Raw genomic sequence first — 19,174 nt, forward strand, 5'->3', positions numbered from 1 at the left:
TAACTATTTACCACTGCAAATGCTTGCTCGACCTCCTAGCTCCTGTCCAATTTGTCTTCATAATAACAATAAGCTTGGAAGGCAGATACCTAGGTTTATTGCTCTATAAGGATAATTTTTTTTCATTTTGGGGCTCTACATGTTTATAAAGGGAACAAAATTGGAAGAATATTTAGGCCTTATTTCTTATTAATTTAAGAGGGAAATAGCTTTGATACACTGCCCCACAGGGGACCCCTGCTCCATTCTATCAATTAAAGAAGAGGTTTCACCTCATTCTGGCACCATCCCTGCTCTGAAAATGCAGTGTCCCCTTTGCCCCAGCCCTCAGACAGGGGGTGTTCTGAGTCTACTCTGGCATCTCCATTAAACAAACAGAACATTGCCCTTCTAAAAAACCATGACTTCCTCCACATTTTTTGCGAACAGAACATGGCTTAGTACTCCATTGTCTTAAGGAGCAGAAGGAGTAAGGTTCTGCTGACTATGGTTTTCTCTCCACTTAGTGCCTGACCTAATCTTCTTAGAGAATATACACAACAAATGTTTTCCTCTTTTCTGGTGAGTACTGGTAATTCATATAAACAGGCACTAAATGAAGAAGCGGGAGTGGCCGTCTGGGAGGATGGCACCCACTCTGGATTTCTGGCTCGAAGGAGCTGCCCTCTGGTTTTCTTTGAACCTGCAAGCCCTATATGTGATCCCCGCTATGGAAGTCATTGGAAAGATTGGTTTTTGTTGCTGCCAGGTTAATTTCAAGTCAGATCCCGACTGTATTTTTACAGAGCAGCCTGTAAAATTTTAAGAGGGAGTAATTTTCTGTTTTATGGTTTCATGGTCAGTGGCTACTGACTTTGCCACTTAAAATGGGTGTAAATATTTTTTAGAGCTGAAACTAAATTCCTTATAAGTATGGAAGGTTCTTCTGTTTGGGGTGTTTAAATATTTTTATAACCATCCTGATCACATTAAGTGGCTTTCTTCGGTTCATATCCCTCATTCTGTTTCCATACAAGCACTTGATCAAGATTCCTTCTTTGAAAGCACACAGAGCACGTGCTGTGATGAGCTCTGGGTGTTCTACTTAACTAATGAGTCACTGAGCACTACATCAAAAACTAATTATGTACTATACAGTGGCTAACTGAACAGAATAAAAAAAATACATACAGAAAAGGCTATTTTTTAAGTGGGTGAAAATGAACGTGGGAACTATAGGCAAATATGTGTACTGCAGTGGTAATCGAGTCAAGACCAAAGTTAGTCAACAGGAAATACGTTTGACCAACCTGGCAGCAAACACGTCCTTTGTCTACGCCACACACGAGAGAAGCATCACGTAGGACAAAAGTCTACAGCTCCTTTAATTCTATAAAATTCATGAGATCAATCTCTTGACCAGACCTAAAACTTCTAGACTTCTCCTGTTGTATCTCTAAAATTAAATTCGTGGGTGTTCATGTGACCATGCCCCATTCAAGTACTCACAAGTTAAGAGGAAGGAAATCGTGTAGCAAGGAAGCAGGAATCCCAATCAAATTGAAAATATGAGTTCCTCTTCTGGTTCTCTATTCTTTTAAGATGGAGCAAATATTGGCTTTAGTAACTTAAAGCCATGCCCTTGTATCTAACTGGACTAGAACGGCCTTCCCAATAGCCTTAGTTTGGGAATAATGCTATAAATAAAGAAATGGGGGGTGGGGGAAGAAGTAGGGTTTTTTTTTTTTTCTTATTAGAAATGTAAATTGTTGATCAGGGTCTCTTGCGAGATATTCTGTTCATAATCACCTATCCGTGAAAGAATGTAAAACAATTTGGCAATTAAAAACAAACCCAAGAAATTCAGTAATACAAAAAAATCAAATAAAGAATAATTTTTAAAGGACGAAGTCCTTGAATTTTGTGCCAAAGCATGCTAAATTCAACCCTTCACATTCCTAGGTTGGCTACATCCTGTTTGCCAACCTGTGTTATTCTTGAGAATTGATTTCCTGAAGCATATTTGTGAAGCTTCCTACAACAGGAAACTGTAAAATCTAAGCAAAGTAATTTATTAGGAATTTCATCTGTTTTTCTAAGAATAACTTCGTCCCTTGATATGCTATTCTCTTGTGAGACTCGGGGCTATGGAAGGAGTCAGCTACAGCTGTAGCGAGCAACAGCCTGTATAATCGTTTATCTACATGCCTTTAGAAGAGGTCCCACAAAGATTATCTGTGTCAGGAACGATGCTTTCTCCAAAACTCAGGGTCACTCTTTCCTGGAAGTGTTTTGGAAAACGTCTTATCTCTTTCCTGGGTGCCTTTATTGCTCTGTGGTTGGCAGGCCTTTTTAGAAACATCACTGATGGCCATAGCTCTATGGTCAACTAATCTTTGACAAAACAGGAAAGAATATCAATGGAAAAAGAGATAGTATCTTCGACAAATGGTGTTGGGAAAACTGGACAGCCACATGCAGAAGAATGAAACTGGACCCCTTTCTCACACCACACACAAAAATAGACTCAGAATGGATGACAGACCTAAATGTGAGGTAGGAAAACATCAAAATCCTAGAGAACACAGACAGCAGCCTCTGTGACCTCTGCTGTAGCCATGTCTTATTTGACACATCTCCAGACGCAAGGGAAACAAAAGCAAAAATGAAGTGTTGGGACTTCATCAAGATGAAAAGTCTCTGCACAGCAAAGGAAACAGTCAACGAAACTAAAAGGCAACCTGGGTATTTGCAAATGATGTATCAGATAAAGGGCTAGTACACAAAATCTGTTAAGAACTTACCACACTCAACACCCCAAAAATAAAGAATTCAGTTAAGAAATGGGCAGAAGGTATGAACAGACATTTCTCCAAAGAAGACAGACAAATGACCAACAGACACAGGAAAAAATGCTCAGCATCACTCATCATCAGGAAAATACAAATCAAACCACAGTGAGATACCAGCTCACACCTGTCAGAATGGCTAAAATAATCAACACAGGAAACAACAGATGTTGGCGAGGATGTGGAAAAAGGCGAACCCTGTTACACTGTTGGTGGGAATGCAAGCTGGTGCAGCCCCTCTGGAAACAGTATAGAGGGTCCTCAAAAAGTGAAAAATAGAGCTACCCTCCAACCCAACGACTCACTACTAGGTATTTATCTGAGGGATATAAAAATAGTGATTCAAAGGGGCACATGCACCCCAACATTGATAGCAGCACTATCATCAATAGCAAAAGTATGGAAAGAGCCCTTATGTCCATCAACCAATGAATAGAAAAAGAAGTGATGTACAGTGATATACAATGGAATACTATGCAGCCATCAAAAAGAACGAAACCTTTCCATTTGCAATGACACGGATGGAGCTAGAGTGTATTATGCTCAGTGAAATAAGTAATTCAGAGAAAGAAAAATATCATATGATTTCACTCATAGGTGGAATTTAAGAAACAAAACAGATGAACAAAGGAGAAAGGAAGGAAAAATAAAATAAGGCCAAAACAGCCTCTTAACTATGGAAGAAAAACTGAGAGTTGCTGGAGGGGAGGTAGATGGAGAGATGGGCAAAAGGGGTGATGGGCATGGAGGAGGGCATTTGATGTGATGAGCACTGGGTGTTATAGGTAAGTGATGAATCACTAAATTCTAAAATCACTAGATTATAAATTAATAAAATAAATAAAATATAAAATAAATAGATATTTATTTATCACTAAATTCCAATTGAATAAATTATTTATTTAGCTGGAATTATAGTATTTATATAATTAAAAATTATTATTATTTATTTATTTTTCACTAAATTCCTGAAACTAAAAAAAAAAAAAAAAGAAAGAAAAAAAGACCACTGATGGGCACAATTTCTGCAAATCACCTTTAGTAATTAGCTAATTTTAGTTTGTTCAAGTAACAATATTTTAATAATTAGTATTTAGTAATTTAATAATAATATTTTAAGTAACAATAATCTCTAATATCTACTTAGCCACATCATCCATGTAGTTCATTAAGTTAGGAGTGGCCTCACAATGCTCCCTGAATGGAGAGAACACCTTCCAAAACCCATCGAAGAGTTGAGTGAGCCCCCAGCAGCAACCTTCACAGAATCAGGGTGCTTCTACCCATCTCTAAAATTGACTTGACAAAACAAGGGCCAGCAAGAGTGACACATAACTGGATTATAATCTTAATTCAGTTGAGTCTTCGAACAGATTACTCAATGTGGCTTGCTTTTTTTGTGAATTATTGTGAATTTTCCAAGTATCCTTCTCTACCAAGTTGATGGGGCAGGGTGGCCGGAGGGAGGGGGATACTCAGTAGCCCCTGCTCAGGTCTTACTGAGAATGTCACAAAGTATCCTTCCCCTCCCAACTTTTCATCAGCCTCATCTCCATTTAGGGTAAAATAGTACTTTTTTTGAGCCATCTAGGTGCTCCAAGAAAGATGTTTTGTAAGAGACTACAGGAAACAGAATAGAGATGATTGCCTTGAACATTTCATGTAAAGACATTAGGAGTCTTACATGTGTGCATTCCTCTGCAGAAGGGCCCCTGAGCTGGTTTCATAAAATAGGTCACATCTCTGACTTATGTTTGAACTAAATAATGGGGCTCTATGTTTTGTTCCTTATAGGGGATTTGATTGGGTCAAATGTTAAGAAAAGATCAATGGTGGGGGACAGAGATGGACAAGGGCTGGGGAAAAAGCCAAGGAGATGTGAACTATACATGTGCTCTTGTGTTTGCTTTGAGGACCATTCAGACAGCCCCCTTGGCGCCGCCGTGACCCTGGCACATGAGCTGGGCCACAACTTCGGGATGAACCACGACACGCTGGAGCGAGGCTGTGGTTGCAGTGTGGCTGCCGACAAAGGAGGCTGCATCATGAACCCCTCCACAGGGCAAGTACCAACATTCCAGCCGCTTTCAGAGTTGCCACAGGTTGAATTGCTTGTTGGGAAATTGCTAAGCAAAAGTCTCCCTGGTTTTCTGACCAGACCACCCATAGAAACTTCTAGAAGGAGATCCCTTTCTAAGTAGCAAGAGCAGACTGGGCTTATCTGAGAGGGTGGGTCACAGGCAACCAGACTGCACTGCCACAGGGCAGGAGGACTGACCTCTTCCCTGAGAAGTGGCGAGTGGGGAGGGATGGATGTGTCTTTGTTTAGAAATTGCAAATTATCCTACTGTCTGAGCACCGGTTTTCTATTTGAGCCCATAGCTCCAGTGCTCCCACCAGCCCAGGGCTGGGAAAACTCACTTGGCAAAGGGGGCAGGGTTAGATGGGTCACATGGCCTTCAGAGCATGCAGGCTGGGGAGAGCTTCTTCCATCGTCGGGGCTGGCCCTGCGGCCGGTGTGCCTGACGTGTATCATTAGCGGGGACCAGAGGGTTAGCAGTGTCCCCACCTCTGAGGCATCACCTTATCGAATTTGAGAGGTTTAAATGAAGTGACATCTCTATGTCAGTAAATCACGCTGTTCTTGCCTTTGAAATGCCTTTCTGAAACTCGAGACTCTGTCCGCCCAGGGAAAAAGGAAGACAGTTTCATTAAGGGAGCATCCAAATGAGGTGGAAAGAGACGGTACGTGGACTGATCGAGTACAGATTCTGATGAGATCCTGATGCCTCCAAGGCCCTGTCCCGAACTAGAGGGCTGTGCTCATGTGGGGAGCTGTTCATTAGGAAAGGAGAACACACGCTTGTTACAATCATCTTTTTTTATACCTAAGTGAGTCCTTCCCAACGCTTCTCTTTGTGGCACTTCCCAGGTGAAGCCTGCTCTCTGGGTTTGCTGGAAGGAAATGCTGGAGCAGCCCCAAGACTGGCCTCTGTGGAGACCTGCTGGCAAGGGGCCGGCCCTGGGCAGGGCAGGTTGGGGGGCACCTGCTAGAAGTGTAAGGGGTGGACTGTGACAGAGGGAGGTTCTGCTTCTGCGAACAACAGCTTTGGGAGGCTCCTATCGAATGGCTCCTGGGGCTCCATGTTGCCCCTGAAACACAGACTGGGCAGAAGGGCACAGCTCGTATCTGGGACATTGCCACACCTGAGGGACATTCCTGCGGCACCTCCTTGTCACCTGATTAACAAGTGATTGCTTGTCTTCACCGCCACCATTCACAGAGCCTTCACGGGGCATCTTTTTTGCTCCTGGTTCCGTCTTAAGCACAATTCAAGGGAGTTACCAAGACCCAGTGGAGGGATCTGTTCTGTATCTGTGACAACTGAAGCCAGGAACCGAAGCCTGAAGCGAGAGCATCTCAGGCCAACACCAATAGGAAGCGAAATATTATAAAAACCTACATGCAAACCAGGGAGCTCCCCAAAGGGAGGCAGGCTCCTCCGAGAAAGTGTGTGCTCCTTCTCATTTAAACTGTCCAGGCAGAGGTAGGATAACAATTTGGGGGGCATTTGGGACAAAGAATTTCTTCTTAGGGTGTGAAGTTGGGCCAGCGGCCGGTAGGTGTCTTCTTTTTCCAGTATCCCAGCAGGCCCGACAGAGCCCAGCATCACTGGCCAGCGTGCCGTGAGGGTCTCAGACAACGAGGTTTGTAGGAAGTTAACATACAGCTGAGTGGTGTTTGTGCTTTCTCCTTCTTGATGAAACTCCAAGTGGCTACAGAAAACTCACTGCTTGCTTAATTTCCCTGCTGATCACATAGACACAAAAATGTATCAGCTTACATGCCTCCGGAAGTGGTTCCCAGTGACCGATCTCGTGAATGTTTCGGAACTCTTGATAAAATTGGCAAATGGAAGAGAAGAAGATCTAGGCTGGGGACACTAGAGTAGGACTGAAGTGCCCTGAGAGCCCCTATTCTGATACCAGTTGTTTTGGGTAATACAGACGAGGGAGTAACCCCTCTGGTGTCACCATTCTTCATCAAGAAAATGAGTCAGTTTGTCTTCTTCCTTCCTACCTTCTGTCCGTCTGTCCATCCACTGATTCATATTCCCTCTATCCACCCACCCATCTGCCCATCCATGTCCTCACTGTTCATGCCATCCATCCACCTACCCATCTTTCCATCGGCTCTTCTGTACATCCACCCATCCTTCCCCCTACTTGTTCACATAGTCACCAAATTGTTTGGACCCCCCCCTGTGCTCACGATCCTGGGGAAGGCACAGACGAGGAAGACCCTACAGCTCTAAGAATTATGTGATTCTGGAGGTACAATAGCAAGACCTTCTTTCTGACGCTCCCCATAATTTTGTGTAAAGTCCTTCAAATTGGAAAGTCTTCATGGCAGTGTTTAAGGATATGAGCCAAATTACCCCGGAGATATTTGAAAATCATAGGTAGGAGCACTATTGTTAAGAGCTCAGCAAATCATTTCAAAGGTGTATTTTTTTCCCTTTACCAGGGGTTTTCTAATAGCCTTTACTTGATTTATACCTTATTAGCAATTTCTAAGTTGTCTCTTTTGCTGAGTTTGTGCTTTTGTGTAAATCTTTTCTATTTGGTTCTCGTTTATGATCTCACATTCCCGTCCAGAGAGTGGTGTTTTTAATTTTCTCAGATGGAAAGAAACTTCCTAAGCAAGTGGGTGAATTAATCACAAAAACCCACAGTGAGGGGGAGGTCAGGCCGCCCAAGCAACCCTCAGCCATCCATCACCCATTGTAGAACTTCCAGGCTGCTTTTAATCTGCCATATTATCCCAATGTGGTCTCTCCCTTACCTCATGGGGTTCCCTCGAGAGCGGTGAGTAGATTAAATGAGATCACATGTCTTTGTAAATTGTAAATCACTCCACAAATACACAGCAGCGCGAGTACTGTTGTTACTTAGCTTGCGGGGTCTAAATCGTGGAGGGCCTCTTCCAGAACCCCTGTTCGGAGTTGCTGGAAGCACCGCCCGTGCCACAGAACATTAACTGAGCAACGCACCCACAGTCTCAGGGTGAACGGCTCGGCGTAGGCTGGCCCTTGGCCAGACACCCGCCTTCCCCCAACTTCCTCCGTACTCCTGGTTTCAGGCACGAGCAGCAAACGTTCAAAATGTTGCTCAAGCCTTAACCTTGAAGGGGACCCAAAAAGAGGTGAATCCTGATTGCTTTCGTGATATTCAGGTCGCCCCAAATCAGAAAGAACCGATTCCAGATGGTGGCAAGGGGGAAAGCATAGCCCTTAGCATGCCTTGTGTCTTCTTTATCGAGACTTTCCAGAATCTGAACTCCAGAACCTTCAGCACCTGCCCGTCATTGACAAATGGGACCCGATGTCCAGGGAGAACCACGGTTTGTGCCCACGCCCGCTTCAAGGCGGCGGCGGCGTGAGGTCAGCAACACCTTTCAGGGATGGTCCGAAGGGCTTCCTGACAGGTCGTACCATTAATGACCGCAGCACCTGGAAAGGTCTAGAAGTATGCGTGAGCGTAGTTCACGTGAAGACCTGTCTTGGAAAGCAGTCTTGGGCAAAAACAGTATCTGGGGGTTCGAGTGGGAGTTAGACTCAGTGGGGTCCACTGGCTCGTCAGCTGCTTGGAGCACTGGGGCTGAAAGTGTGGCAGATGAAACCACACTTAGGGGAGTAAGAAAAATGTGAATCGTTTGAACACATGCGGAAAAAGATGTTTAGCATCATTGTAAATGTCACTTCCAGAGTGGATCCCCAGGAAGCAGTGCTGGCATTCAAAAAGTGCTCTTGGGGCTTCCTTTATTTTTTTGAGGGACGTTCTCTGTTGGAAAGAGCTGGAGGAAGGGAGCCTGTCGTGGGGGGAAGGAGGCTGAGTCTGGGATGCACGCTAACCCGAGATCTCACACACTCTCGTAGAAGTGGGGGTGACAGCCAGGAACAGGACATTCTTCTTGCCTCGTGGAATTTGCACTCTCTGGGCGAAGACAGACTTGAAAAACAGTACATTGAAAATCGCAGGTTAAAGAGCTTTGGAAGACACAAAGGAAGAGGATGGAAAGGAAACACATGGGCGAGGGGCCCCACCTGAATTAGGGGCTTGGGGAGGAACTCTCTTGGAGGTGGCCTTGAAGTGAAGACCAAAAGGAAGGGCGGGTCAGAGAGCCTGCAAGGGTGGGGGCGGACCTGGGTTTGGGCAGAGGAGATGTGGGGGGCAGTGCTGACAGCAGGCCAGGGCCTTGTCGGGGGCTGGGTCAGGATGGGGCTGGGGTCTGGGGGCACAGGTTGCTGGTGCTGCTGGAGAGAAGGAGGGTTGGAAGGAGTAGGAGCAAGCAAAGCCCGGTCCACCAGGTTGGAAGGAGGTTTTGTCTCCAGGGCAGTGAGAAGTCCTTGGAGGGTTTTAGGCAGGGCAGTAATCTGATCTGACCTAACCTTTCAAGCTTTCTTCCCTTCTAAGATCACCAGTGTCTGAGCTAGGATCGCTTGCCAAATTAAGGGGTTTGTGTCTATTTTAAAAAGGCAGGGTGTGCTTCTTATTTAAAAAAAAAAAAAAAAAGACGCCAAAGTGATAGGCTATAAATTCTAGTTCTATTTTTGTGTAATTAATAGGCATTTGGAATTCAGTGACAAGGGTCCTGCTTCAGCACATGGGGCAGAGCACCCCTCCCCCAACACCCTCGCTTCTCCAGCCTTGCATACGTGATGTACGAAGTGCTCTTCTGTTTAGGAGTTCACTTTGTTGTCCCTACAGTAAGCATCCTTTAAGGCCTCGACTTCAAAGAGCCGTGGAAGAGCCCTCTCGCACTCCGTGTGTGCACGAGTGTGTGCGTTTGTGTGTGCGTCTGAAAGGAATTCCTGCATAGTTTTCAGGCTGATGCTAAGATTAGGGGTTTGGAGCTGTTTGGGTTTGTTTTGTCCAGACTGGCAAATGGCTCCTGAGCAAAGAATGTTTCGCGGCTGCCAACAGAGAACAGAGAGCAGTGTGTTGCGCGCCCAGGATAACACAGGTTAAGGAAATCAGAGGAGGATGGCCCCTCACTCTTCAAGTGGTGTAAATAGTTTACATTAAGCCAAGGTCGGACATTCAGGAGTAACATCTCCAACTGGATTGAAGAAGCACATTTAAGCCGAAAGCATCGCCACGCTGTGTCCTCCAAAGTTGGTATCATCGGTTCATTCAGTCCCGTTGAGTTCAATTCAGGAAACATTCGTTGCATACCTACTTGCTACACAGCTGTCTGGACGCGGAGCACATCTGGATGGCCTCCACCCGGGTTCAACCTTCTCTGATGAAAACTAAGAAGACATCAGGCCTGCCTCTGACTCAGGACCAGCCCACTGCAGGAAATGGGGTTAGGCAACCAGTCATCACAAAACCACTCATTTACTCAGCTCGTATTTACTGTGCCCCTGTGTGCCAAGTCCCGGGGAGCAGAGTGAGGGCACAGACACAGAAGGCAGGAAGCTTCTGGAAACTCATACTGTGGTGGGATGACAGGCAAGTAAACCGTGCTGATTATGTGCTAGAACCTCAGGACTCTACTGGGGAACATTTTTGGGGCTATGAGGCTCCCTGCAGGGTTACCTAATCTAGTCTCTTTACATGGTCCTGGATTTCATAGCATCTCACCAATAAGTACTGCTGCTGCAAGATGAGACATTTTTTGACATAACCGTTATACCAATTCACACTTAAAAACAACGTTAATTCATTGTGAACGAGGAGCAAAACATTGAAAGGGATGGTGGGCAGGGAAGACGTCCAGGAACACAGTCCAGTCTGAACCCTGAAGAACTGAACGGGGTTAGGCAGGCTGCTCAAGATTTTCTAGCTCACATTACTGGAAAACTGGATTTCTGTTTGAGGAGACCTCTATCTGAAAATGTGTTTTGAGGAACTAAAGGGAGTTTTTCAGTGAAAGATTCCTCAGAGTTTGGGATGTGATTAGGAATAGATACAAATTAGATGTATTCGGGAAGTCTGTACTCTTTGTAGATCTCGCATTCTTAAAGAGTGCAAAATACACATAATTAAAACTCACCCCCCCCTTTGAACACTGAGGAACTGAGATCATGAAATACATTTATCATAAGGGGATTTTAAAAGAACGGGTTTGTGGGAAATCATTTTCCCGTATTAACTCTTCATTTAAAGGTGATTATTTCTTTTTCTCAGTGAAAGGTTAAAGAAAGGCTTCACTTCAGTCTTCAAAATGTAGGGGGGGAAATGGAAATCATTATCCAAGGAGGGGACAGAATGAGGGACTCTAGTAACACATAAACACTGCTGCTCAGAATCGGCTTAATTATCCAGCCAGAGTTATTCTGTTGGCTATATCCTGACATTATCATAATGGGGAAAGGAATTGGCAGGAGAGATTCTTGAAAAGAGTTCAAGAAAGCACACCGATACGGAGAACGTTCTTACTCCTCTCTGTGTCAATAGCTGGTACTCGCTGGAAAATACGGGCGTTTGGCTACATTTAATGCAGTGCCCCAGTACTAAAAGTCACTGCCCAGGGCATAGTAGAATCCTCCTCCTCTCTTAAGCTAGACGCAAAACAGAGAGGTCAAACTGGAGAGCTGGGTCGGCATAGCCCCTGCTTCTTAAACAACCCAGTTTTGGGGAAATGCCCAGAGGAAAACTTGACTTTGCCCCTAGAGGATTACATTCCAGTGTCCTAGAGCGTTGGTAAACCATGTGGGTATTACTGGGTACTACCCAGTAAACTGTGGGTATGGCTATGTCTGTTTTAAAGAGAAGAGAGCTGGGGCTCAGAAAGTTGAATGAACTGCCTACATTTTCCAAAACTACCCAACCGGCAGTTCCAGGACATAAGGTTGAGTCACCAGGTACCGAACCCCTGCCTTCCCACTTTCCTATGACTTCCCTCAAATAAAAATTTGCAGCATCTAAACCTCAGGAAGAGGAGAAGGGCATGTGTCCTGGGGTAATGGTCAGAGAAAAGCATGCTCACCTTCCAGATGGAGGCTTCGAGGGACCTCCTTGCCGCTGGGCTGTATGCATTAAGGTTGAGGACGAGTGGTGGGGAACTGGGCCATTCAACCTACCTCTGAGTTTGCCACATGGACATGGCCCCAGCCATGTTTGGGTTTTGTGTGAGGACTGAAGCCTTCTCGGTACAGCTCAATGTCCCTGGATGACTTCTGGGAGGCAGGCGAGCTGCCCCAATTTTAAAACATTTAGTTCGTCAGACTTCCTTCAACTTATGTTACAACAGCAAAGAATTATTTCCTGTCATTGCTCGTTAATCCAGCATTTTATTTGTGGTAGAACATGTGTGAAAACATTATAGCTGAAACTCTGCCAATGTTTCCCTCCCCCCCCGCTACGCACACAGACACACACCCATGGCTTCCTCCTCTCCCCAGGTCATATGGCACAGAGGCTCCAGGGTGAGGTCAAGGGTAAATGTTTAGGCCTCTCTGCCATCAACGATATCCGGCAGAACCCACCTCAAGCTCCGCTAGGCCAGAAATTGTGTGTATTTTGCCCTTGCCTAGTTCCCAGCACCTAAAACAGTGCCTGACACGTGGTGAAGTGCAGTAAGTACTTCCTGAATGAAAGCCTGAATTGCTAGAAGGATGGGTGCTTGGATGAGTGGATCGTGACGAGTGGATGGAAGCAAGGAACAGTGGTGAATGGATAAGGGTTGTAGAAGGAAGGACCGATGGGTGGCTGGAAGAAGGATGGATAGGTCAGTGGATGAATAAATAATGGTGGATGGAATGACGGGTGGACAGACGGACAGATGGTGATTGCCGCACAATCAGATATATGCAGAGTGAGGTCGTCCTTCCACCTTTTGCATAATGGCTGAACCCCTGGAGAGAAGGTTCTGAGATGGCGGTCTTTTATAGTAAGAGCTGAGAAAACCCAGGGAAATGGGTGGTAAATAGTGGCGGAATCCGCTGCCTTTTTCTCAGACGTGCTCTGGAGAGCAGGGTGGCAGGAGCAATTTGCTTCCAAAAAGTGAAGTCCTTCTCAAAGTGGCTTCTCCTGAAAGCCTTTGCTTGATTTAGCCGAAGTGGGAGGAGAGGGCTCAAAAATATAAAATCTAAAAGTCGTGGTAAGAGTAAGGCCCTGTAGACTTCACAGACCACTCCCTGGTCTGCAGAGAACTTTCTTATCTCCTTTCGCATTTAATCGCGCCTGTGAGAAAAGGGCAATATAATCATCTCCATTTTACATCGGAGAAAACCAAGCTTTGGGGAGCCTACCGGCCCATAGGTAGTGTGGATCAGACTCCAGACGTCAGCCCACAGCTTCTGGTTCGCGGCCCATTCCTCCGCATCTCCCCACGTGTGTCTGAGCGGAGTAACCTTTGGTTCCAAATCACGGGGTGCAGGGGTGCAGGGTGGGGTGGAGTCAGGGGCCAGCCCAGTGTCGGGAGCTCAGTGAGACAAGGACAGGACTCACGCAAACTTCAGTCCTGGCTGGGTGGCCTGGAGGTATCCGGCATGACTACTTCTTCTACCATAACTGATTCAAAGTGGCTTCCCCGTTACAGACTCTAAGAGGCAGCAGCAACTGGCAAAATCTGCCTGCCACGATGAGAAGGTCTGTCTGCTCCGGCGGGAAGAGAACAGCATTCTCTCCGGCATGCAGACTGCCCCTGACTCACCTCGGGGTCTGTTTGCATCTGCCAGGGCTCAGTCCCTGATGAGCCCCACGCAGAGACAGGGGCCTTTTCTTACAATGAAGCTGAGAAACTCACCTGAGACACAGTCTCTGATGGGCCGGGTCCCCTGCCTTGAGCACTCCCACTCTGCAGGCCTGGGTTCAGGAGGAAACTGCCATCAGCACACAGAAGTGAGAGGTCTGATTTTTGGAAACGTCCAGAGACCTCCCCTGTACCTCTCAACGGACCGGGGGAGAGCAGTTGGCCTCTTTCTTTATTAAAAATTCTAGGAAATTACATTTGTGCTTTAATTGTTTTCCAGGGAGGAGGAGCAGAGGTCAAAGTTCACATGTACAAACATGAATTATAATGTGCCACAGATGGCGTCCTTCTGAATCCCAGGTGTTTGCTATTAACAATGGAAATGTCCTACTAAGGACGTCTTTGATCATTTGCTTCTGGCCTCGTGCTTTCCTTCGCCTCCTGCGACCCATCTGGTAGGCCCACTGGGTCAGCGTTTGGCCCTAATGCAGTCACTTTCCGTTCCTGGAGCTGACAGGAGGAATTCCTTTCGGTCACCCCAGGTTTCATTCTGGCGTGTGAGCCAGGGTTCTTAGGGTCGTGCCCTGTGCCCCCACGGGTGGGCAGAAGGCAGACTCAGGGTCACTTCCGCCCCCCTCCACACACACCTGGGAGGGTCTCCCAGCAAAGCCACGCTGCTTTCCAGGTGGAAGAGCCCTTCCTTCCTCTGCCCACAGCTTGTTGGGGCCGGAGCAGGCTCCCCGCCTCCCCCAGGCGTGTGCCTTCTCGATAAATCCCAAGACGGGGCCTCTGCTTCCCATTACACCAAATACATTCAGGGAGGTCCCTGAAGGTACGTTTGGGGTAACGTGCAGGATCTTGGGGTTTTGCTTCTGCCTCTACCTGACTTCAGGGAGCCCAGGCCTCAGACAGCTGCCTCTCCATGAGTGCTGATGGTCCTGGCTCAGTCATCTGTTCCGGGTCCTGCTTGAGACTGCCCCGAGGCCCCTGCCCTGGGAGTAACTTCTAGAAGCTGCTCCCCAAGGCCTCCTGACTGCCTTGGAGGCAAGGTGGGCTGCCCGTGCAGAACATGGGACGTCAGGTCAGAGAGCTGTATTCTGTGACCTGAGATGACTGTGCGGAGGTACATAAACTCTCAGAGCCTCGTGTCCCTCTCTGCAAAATAGAAATGATGTAATCTGACTCATGGGGGTATGGGTGAGCGAGAAGGCCCCCGGAGCCCCTGGCCCACAGCGGGGGCTCGCTGACCATTGATATCTATGCTCATTACCCCTGACCGGGGTCGGTGGGGGGGAGGGACGCCTGCAACGGGCCGACCTCCCTGAGCGGCACCTCCATCCCGCCAGGCTGCCCGAGACCAGGCCAGTCCCAACAGCACCGCCTTCTTGCTCGCACCTCGATTCCGGACTCGCTGATGGAGTTTTCAGTCCTGGGCACAACTGTGAGAAAACTAAAGGTTTTGTTTTTTTGAAGACGGTCCTAGAATCTTTGGTTTAAAACTTGACCAGGTTATCGGTGACCTCCTGCACGCTCTTGCTGTACACAGGCCTCGGGCTCGGCTAGGAAGGAACGATGATAGCCACGCCGGGTTTGCGCTCCTGGAGGGAGGAGGAATGAGGAGGCATCAGCTCTGAACTGTTAACTAATGAGTTGTTTTTGGAAAAAAAGGTCTTCGGGCTAGTTGTGGAGGGAATGCTCCAGAATGCGTCATGAGATGGTGTTCTCCAAGCACGGGGGCCAGGTGTGCTCTGTTCGGGCCTGGCCTGGGCTGTGGAGGGCGGGATTAGAGGACCGGGGAGAGGGTGCTCCCGTGACCCGAGCTTAGGGAAAGACTCCGAAGGAGCCTCCAGGGTCCACGGCCAAATGTGGCAGGTAAAAGGGGTCCAAGTGCGTTTTTGTTTGTTGCTGCTCCTCAGTCCCTGCTCCGGTTGAGTGAGAGAAAACCCAGCCCTTCCATTCTGGAGCTGGGTCTTTTTGCTCCTTTCACACCGTGTATGCATTTAATTGAGGGATCGTACTTAACTGCCTGCTATCTCTTGGCCTCCTGAGTCATTTTACTCTCAAGCTGATATGCACTTGTGGTTTTAAAGTCTAAAGATTGCTATGTTTGGGCCACAATTAGGATAAATTCTGCATCCTGTTGAAATGTTTCTAGGTCCTTGAATGTACAAGGCACTTGTAGTCAGTAATTTGAAGTAGCAAAGCAGCGATTCTAAAAAGAAATACACAGCTGCTTCCTATGAACACGGGACTCAGCCTCTCCCCGTGCTCCGAAGGTAAGTGGAGGCTCGCCTCACTTCTGCCGGAAGCTCGCTGACCCTGACCCGTGGCATGTAAAGTAGTCGTGGTACCCCCTTTCTACAGATGTGAAAATGAGGCTCCGTTTTAAAACGTGGCTTTAGTTGTGATAGATGGATTTTTCTCCCCCGGCTCCGTGCAACACGCGCCCCCACTCCCAGGCCTGCCGAGTATGTCACTTCTCCTGTCAGGAGGAAATAAAATTCCACTCTAGTCTGCAAAAAGAGACCAGCATGAAGCAGAATGTCGGCACCACATTTTCTAGAACTAGCTATGCCTTAATCATTTATCAGCTGTGGGAGATGTGAGGGGGTGGTGGTGGTTTTTTCTCTTCCAATCAATTTAAGCAAATCTGGAAGGATTCCCATCTGTCCCGGCTTCCTGCGACACTGGCTTTTCCTGTCACACGGTTGTGTCACCTCCAAGGGGTTCCTAGCAGCTGTGCAGGCCACTTCCCTTCCTTCCTCGGGTCACTTCTGTGTCTTTCCTGCAGTCAGCACAGACTGATGTCACCCTCAGAGCTCGGAGCTGGAAACCCGGACTCTGGGACCCAACCCATATTTATTAGAGGCAAGGACGTCTAGGGAAACCTGGCACACAGTCACTTCTTGTCCCCCTCAATCCAGCCTGGTCACACCTGCTTTCCCCGGCCGCCTCGTTTCCAACAAGAAGGGCCATTGTTTCCGGAGAGCTTTCGCAAGGCAGATACTGCCGACTTCTACTGTCAGGGCTGATAAATTGGCCTAGAATGGGTCTCCCCACGAATATAGCAGGGAAATGTGCAATAGGCACCTGCAAGCAAAGAATTTTCCGACTGCAGATTTATCAAAGTAAAAGTAACCCCTAATAATGTTTTACTTGGCAGCTTTGTGACGGCTACAGCACGAAGCTGGGCAACATTTACAGTGAGAAGCCTTAAGCGGGGTTCCTCTTTCGAAAAGTGCATTTTGTGTTTTGTTTCCCCCCCATGTCTGCAGCTGCCTGTTTTGTCCACGTTTTATTTCTGACCTTGCACTCTGTGTGGTGAGTTTGCCCCCAAGTGCCCTTGGTAGTGAAAAACTTGAGGCAGAGGAGGATGTAACAGCAGAGGTCACGTCTGAGCAGGAGAAGGTCACTCCACGTGGTGTCCGCCCGTGAGCCGAAAGCAGCACTTTTTCTGGGTCCGACGTAGAATCACTGGGAAGCATTCTCGTGTGGAAGACCGGTGTCTTGCAGAAGGCCTTCTTTTCTAAATAATGTTCCCGTCTTATTGCTTTGCACCACTCTCTCTTTGCTATATGTCAATCCAATTAGCAGCTCTCCTGACATATTTGGCATAATTTACGAGAAGTGTTAAAAAGCACTTCATGATGAGCTTCCCGAAAGCTCTGGAAGGAACTGAGGCTTGTCGTTGTAAGCCACTGACCCTGGGCTACAGAAGACCTTCCACGGTACGGGCAACAATGTAGCCCAGTGTAGCGCTGTTTTCACCTGTGCTGTGGGGAACACGGCTCGCCGTGAGGCAGGAACAGAGCCAACCACAGGCAGGAAGAACCCCACACTGAGGAATTGGAAACAAGAGGAAGGAACTTGCTTCAGACAGAAACCTCGTATTCCATGACCAGAACCTTCCGTGGCACTTTAGTTAGTATATAGTGATGATTGGTTCATCATTCTGGTGCAACACTGAAGGACATCCGAAAATGTATTCATGATTTGAATTTGGCTTTAAAAGACAGATACATACTCATGGAATTTTTAGCATCTGCCTAAAAGTACATAATGTTTTCAAAATGCTGTACATTTGGGCTTTTTTTCCTTAGAGAATGGAACCACAGTGTAAAACAGAACAATTTCTAATTTGAGTGCGTGGAAGGTGACCTTTGATGCACCTAGATTGTATTTCTTATTTTCTGACCTGAGTAGATGTGGGTTTATCCCCATTCCCTTTATGACCTCTCCGTTTTAAATCTAGGTCAGATGTTCTCAAACCTTAATTTTGATAAATAATGTCAGAGCATGGATGAACCTTGAAAACATTATGCTAAGTGAAAATAGCCAGATATAAAAGGTCACCTTGCATGATTATATTTCTATGAAATGTCCAGAACAGGCAAATCCAAAGAGACAGAAAGCAGGTTGGTGGTTGACAGGGACTGTGGGGAGGAGGGAATGAGAAGTGATGGCTTAATGGGTATGGGCTTTGTTTGGGGGCTCAGGAAAATAAATGTTCTGGAACTCCTAGTGGGGACAGTGGTACAATATTATGAATGTTGTAGCAGCTACTACATGGCATACTTTTAAATGGAGGACTCTGTTATGTGAATTGTACCTCTATTTTTTAAAAAAAAATCACCTGGAGGGCTAATTAAAACACAGGTTGCTGGGCCCCAACCCCGAGTTTTTCTGACTCGGTAGGTCTGGGTGGGGCCTGGGCATTTGCTTTTCCAGTAGGTTTCCAAGTGATGCTGATGCAAGGACCACACTTGGAAAAATACCGATCCAGGCATATGGTAGGCAGCAGGAGGTTATGTCCTTCATGTTTTTTTTTTTTAAGATTTTATTTATTTATTTGACAGAGAGAGATCACAAGTAGGCAGTGAGTAGAGAGGCAGGCAGAGAGAGAGAGGGGAGAAAGCAGGCTCCCTGCCAAGCAGAGAGCCCGATGTGGGGCTCAATCCCAGGACCCTGGGATCATGACCTGAGCTGAAGGCAGAGGCTTTAACCCACTGAGCCACCCAGGTGCCCCTGTCCTTCGTGTTTAAATCAGCACATCAAGGATGTATTGGTCACTGGCCATGTTCTTGCTGTCCCCTCCCGGTAATGCAGTGTGTGCGGACCTCCATCATGAGGAAAATGGGTTTTGAAATAACTGAACTTGGAATCAAATCCAGGGTCTTCCATCCCCTAACTGTAAACTCACAAAGCAACCTTTCATCTTGCTGGCAAAATGAGAACAGTCCTACGTGTCTCACTGGTTTGCTTGGAAGTTTTAAGTCCAAAAGAAAAAAAGTATAAAAGGAGAAAGAAATATTACTGAGAAAGCACCCACCATGCCACCCAGCTTAAAGAAGGTTCTCAATATATAGTTATTTTTGAAAATATGTAGATATGTTAACCGAATATAATTATTTTTATATGAATCCTATGTTAGATGGATAAGCATGTGTGGTATATTTATGCATATGTAAATATGCATCCATAGTTTATTTCTATGGATGGAGAGGTGGTGTGGGGCATGGGTGTGTCCTGTAGCTCCCTTGGCAAAGGCCCTACAGGGGGACAGTGGGAAGGGCTCCAACCACATTTGGGATCCTCCTCAGAGCTTGGATTATCATAGACTCTTGGAGACTCCTTCTTGAGT

General features: G+C 46.8%; 1 protein-coding gene across 1 annotated transcript in view; it reads left to right on the top strand.

Moving 5' to 3' along the window:
- ADAM12 (ADAM metallopeptidase domain 12) overlaps nucleotides 1–19,174 on the top strand; it is a 324,442-nt gene that overhangs the window by 252,225 nt on the left and 53,043 nt on the right. The window contains exon 11 of the mRNA XM_032882097.1: nucleotides 4,742–4,890. Coding sequence (XP_032737988.1) covers nucleotides 4,742–4,890 — 149 coding nt within the window. The remainder of the gene's footprint in view (nucleotides 1–4,741; nucleotides 4,891–19,174) is intronic.

Source organism: Lontra canadensis, unplaced genomic scaffold (assembly GCF_010015895.1).
Source record: "Lontra canadensis isolate GAN:19392208 unplaced genomic scaffold, GSC_riverotter_1.0 scaffold79, whole genome shotgun sequence".
Taxonomy (NCBI): Eukaryota; Metazoa; Chordata; class Mammalia; order Carnivora; family Mustelidae; genus Lontra; species Lontra canadensis.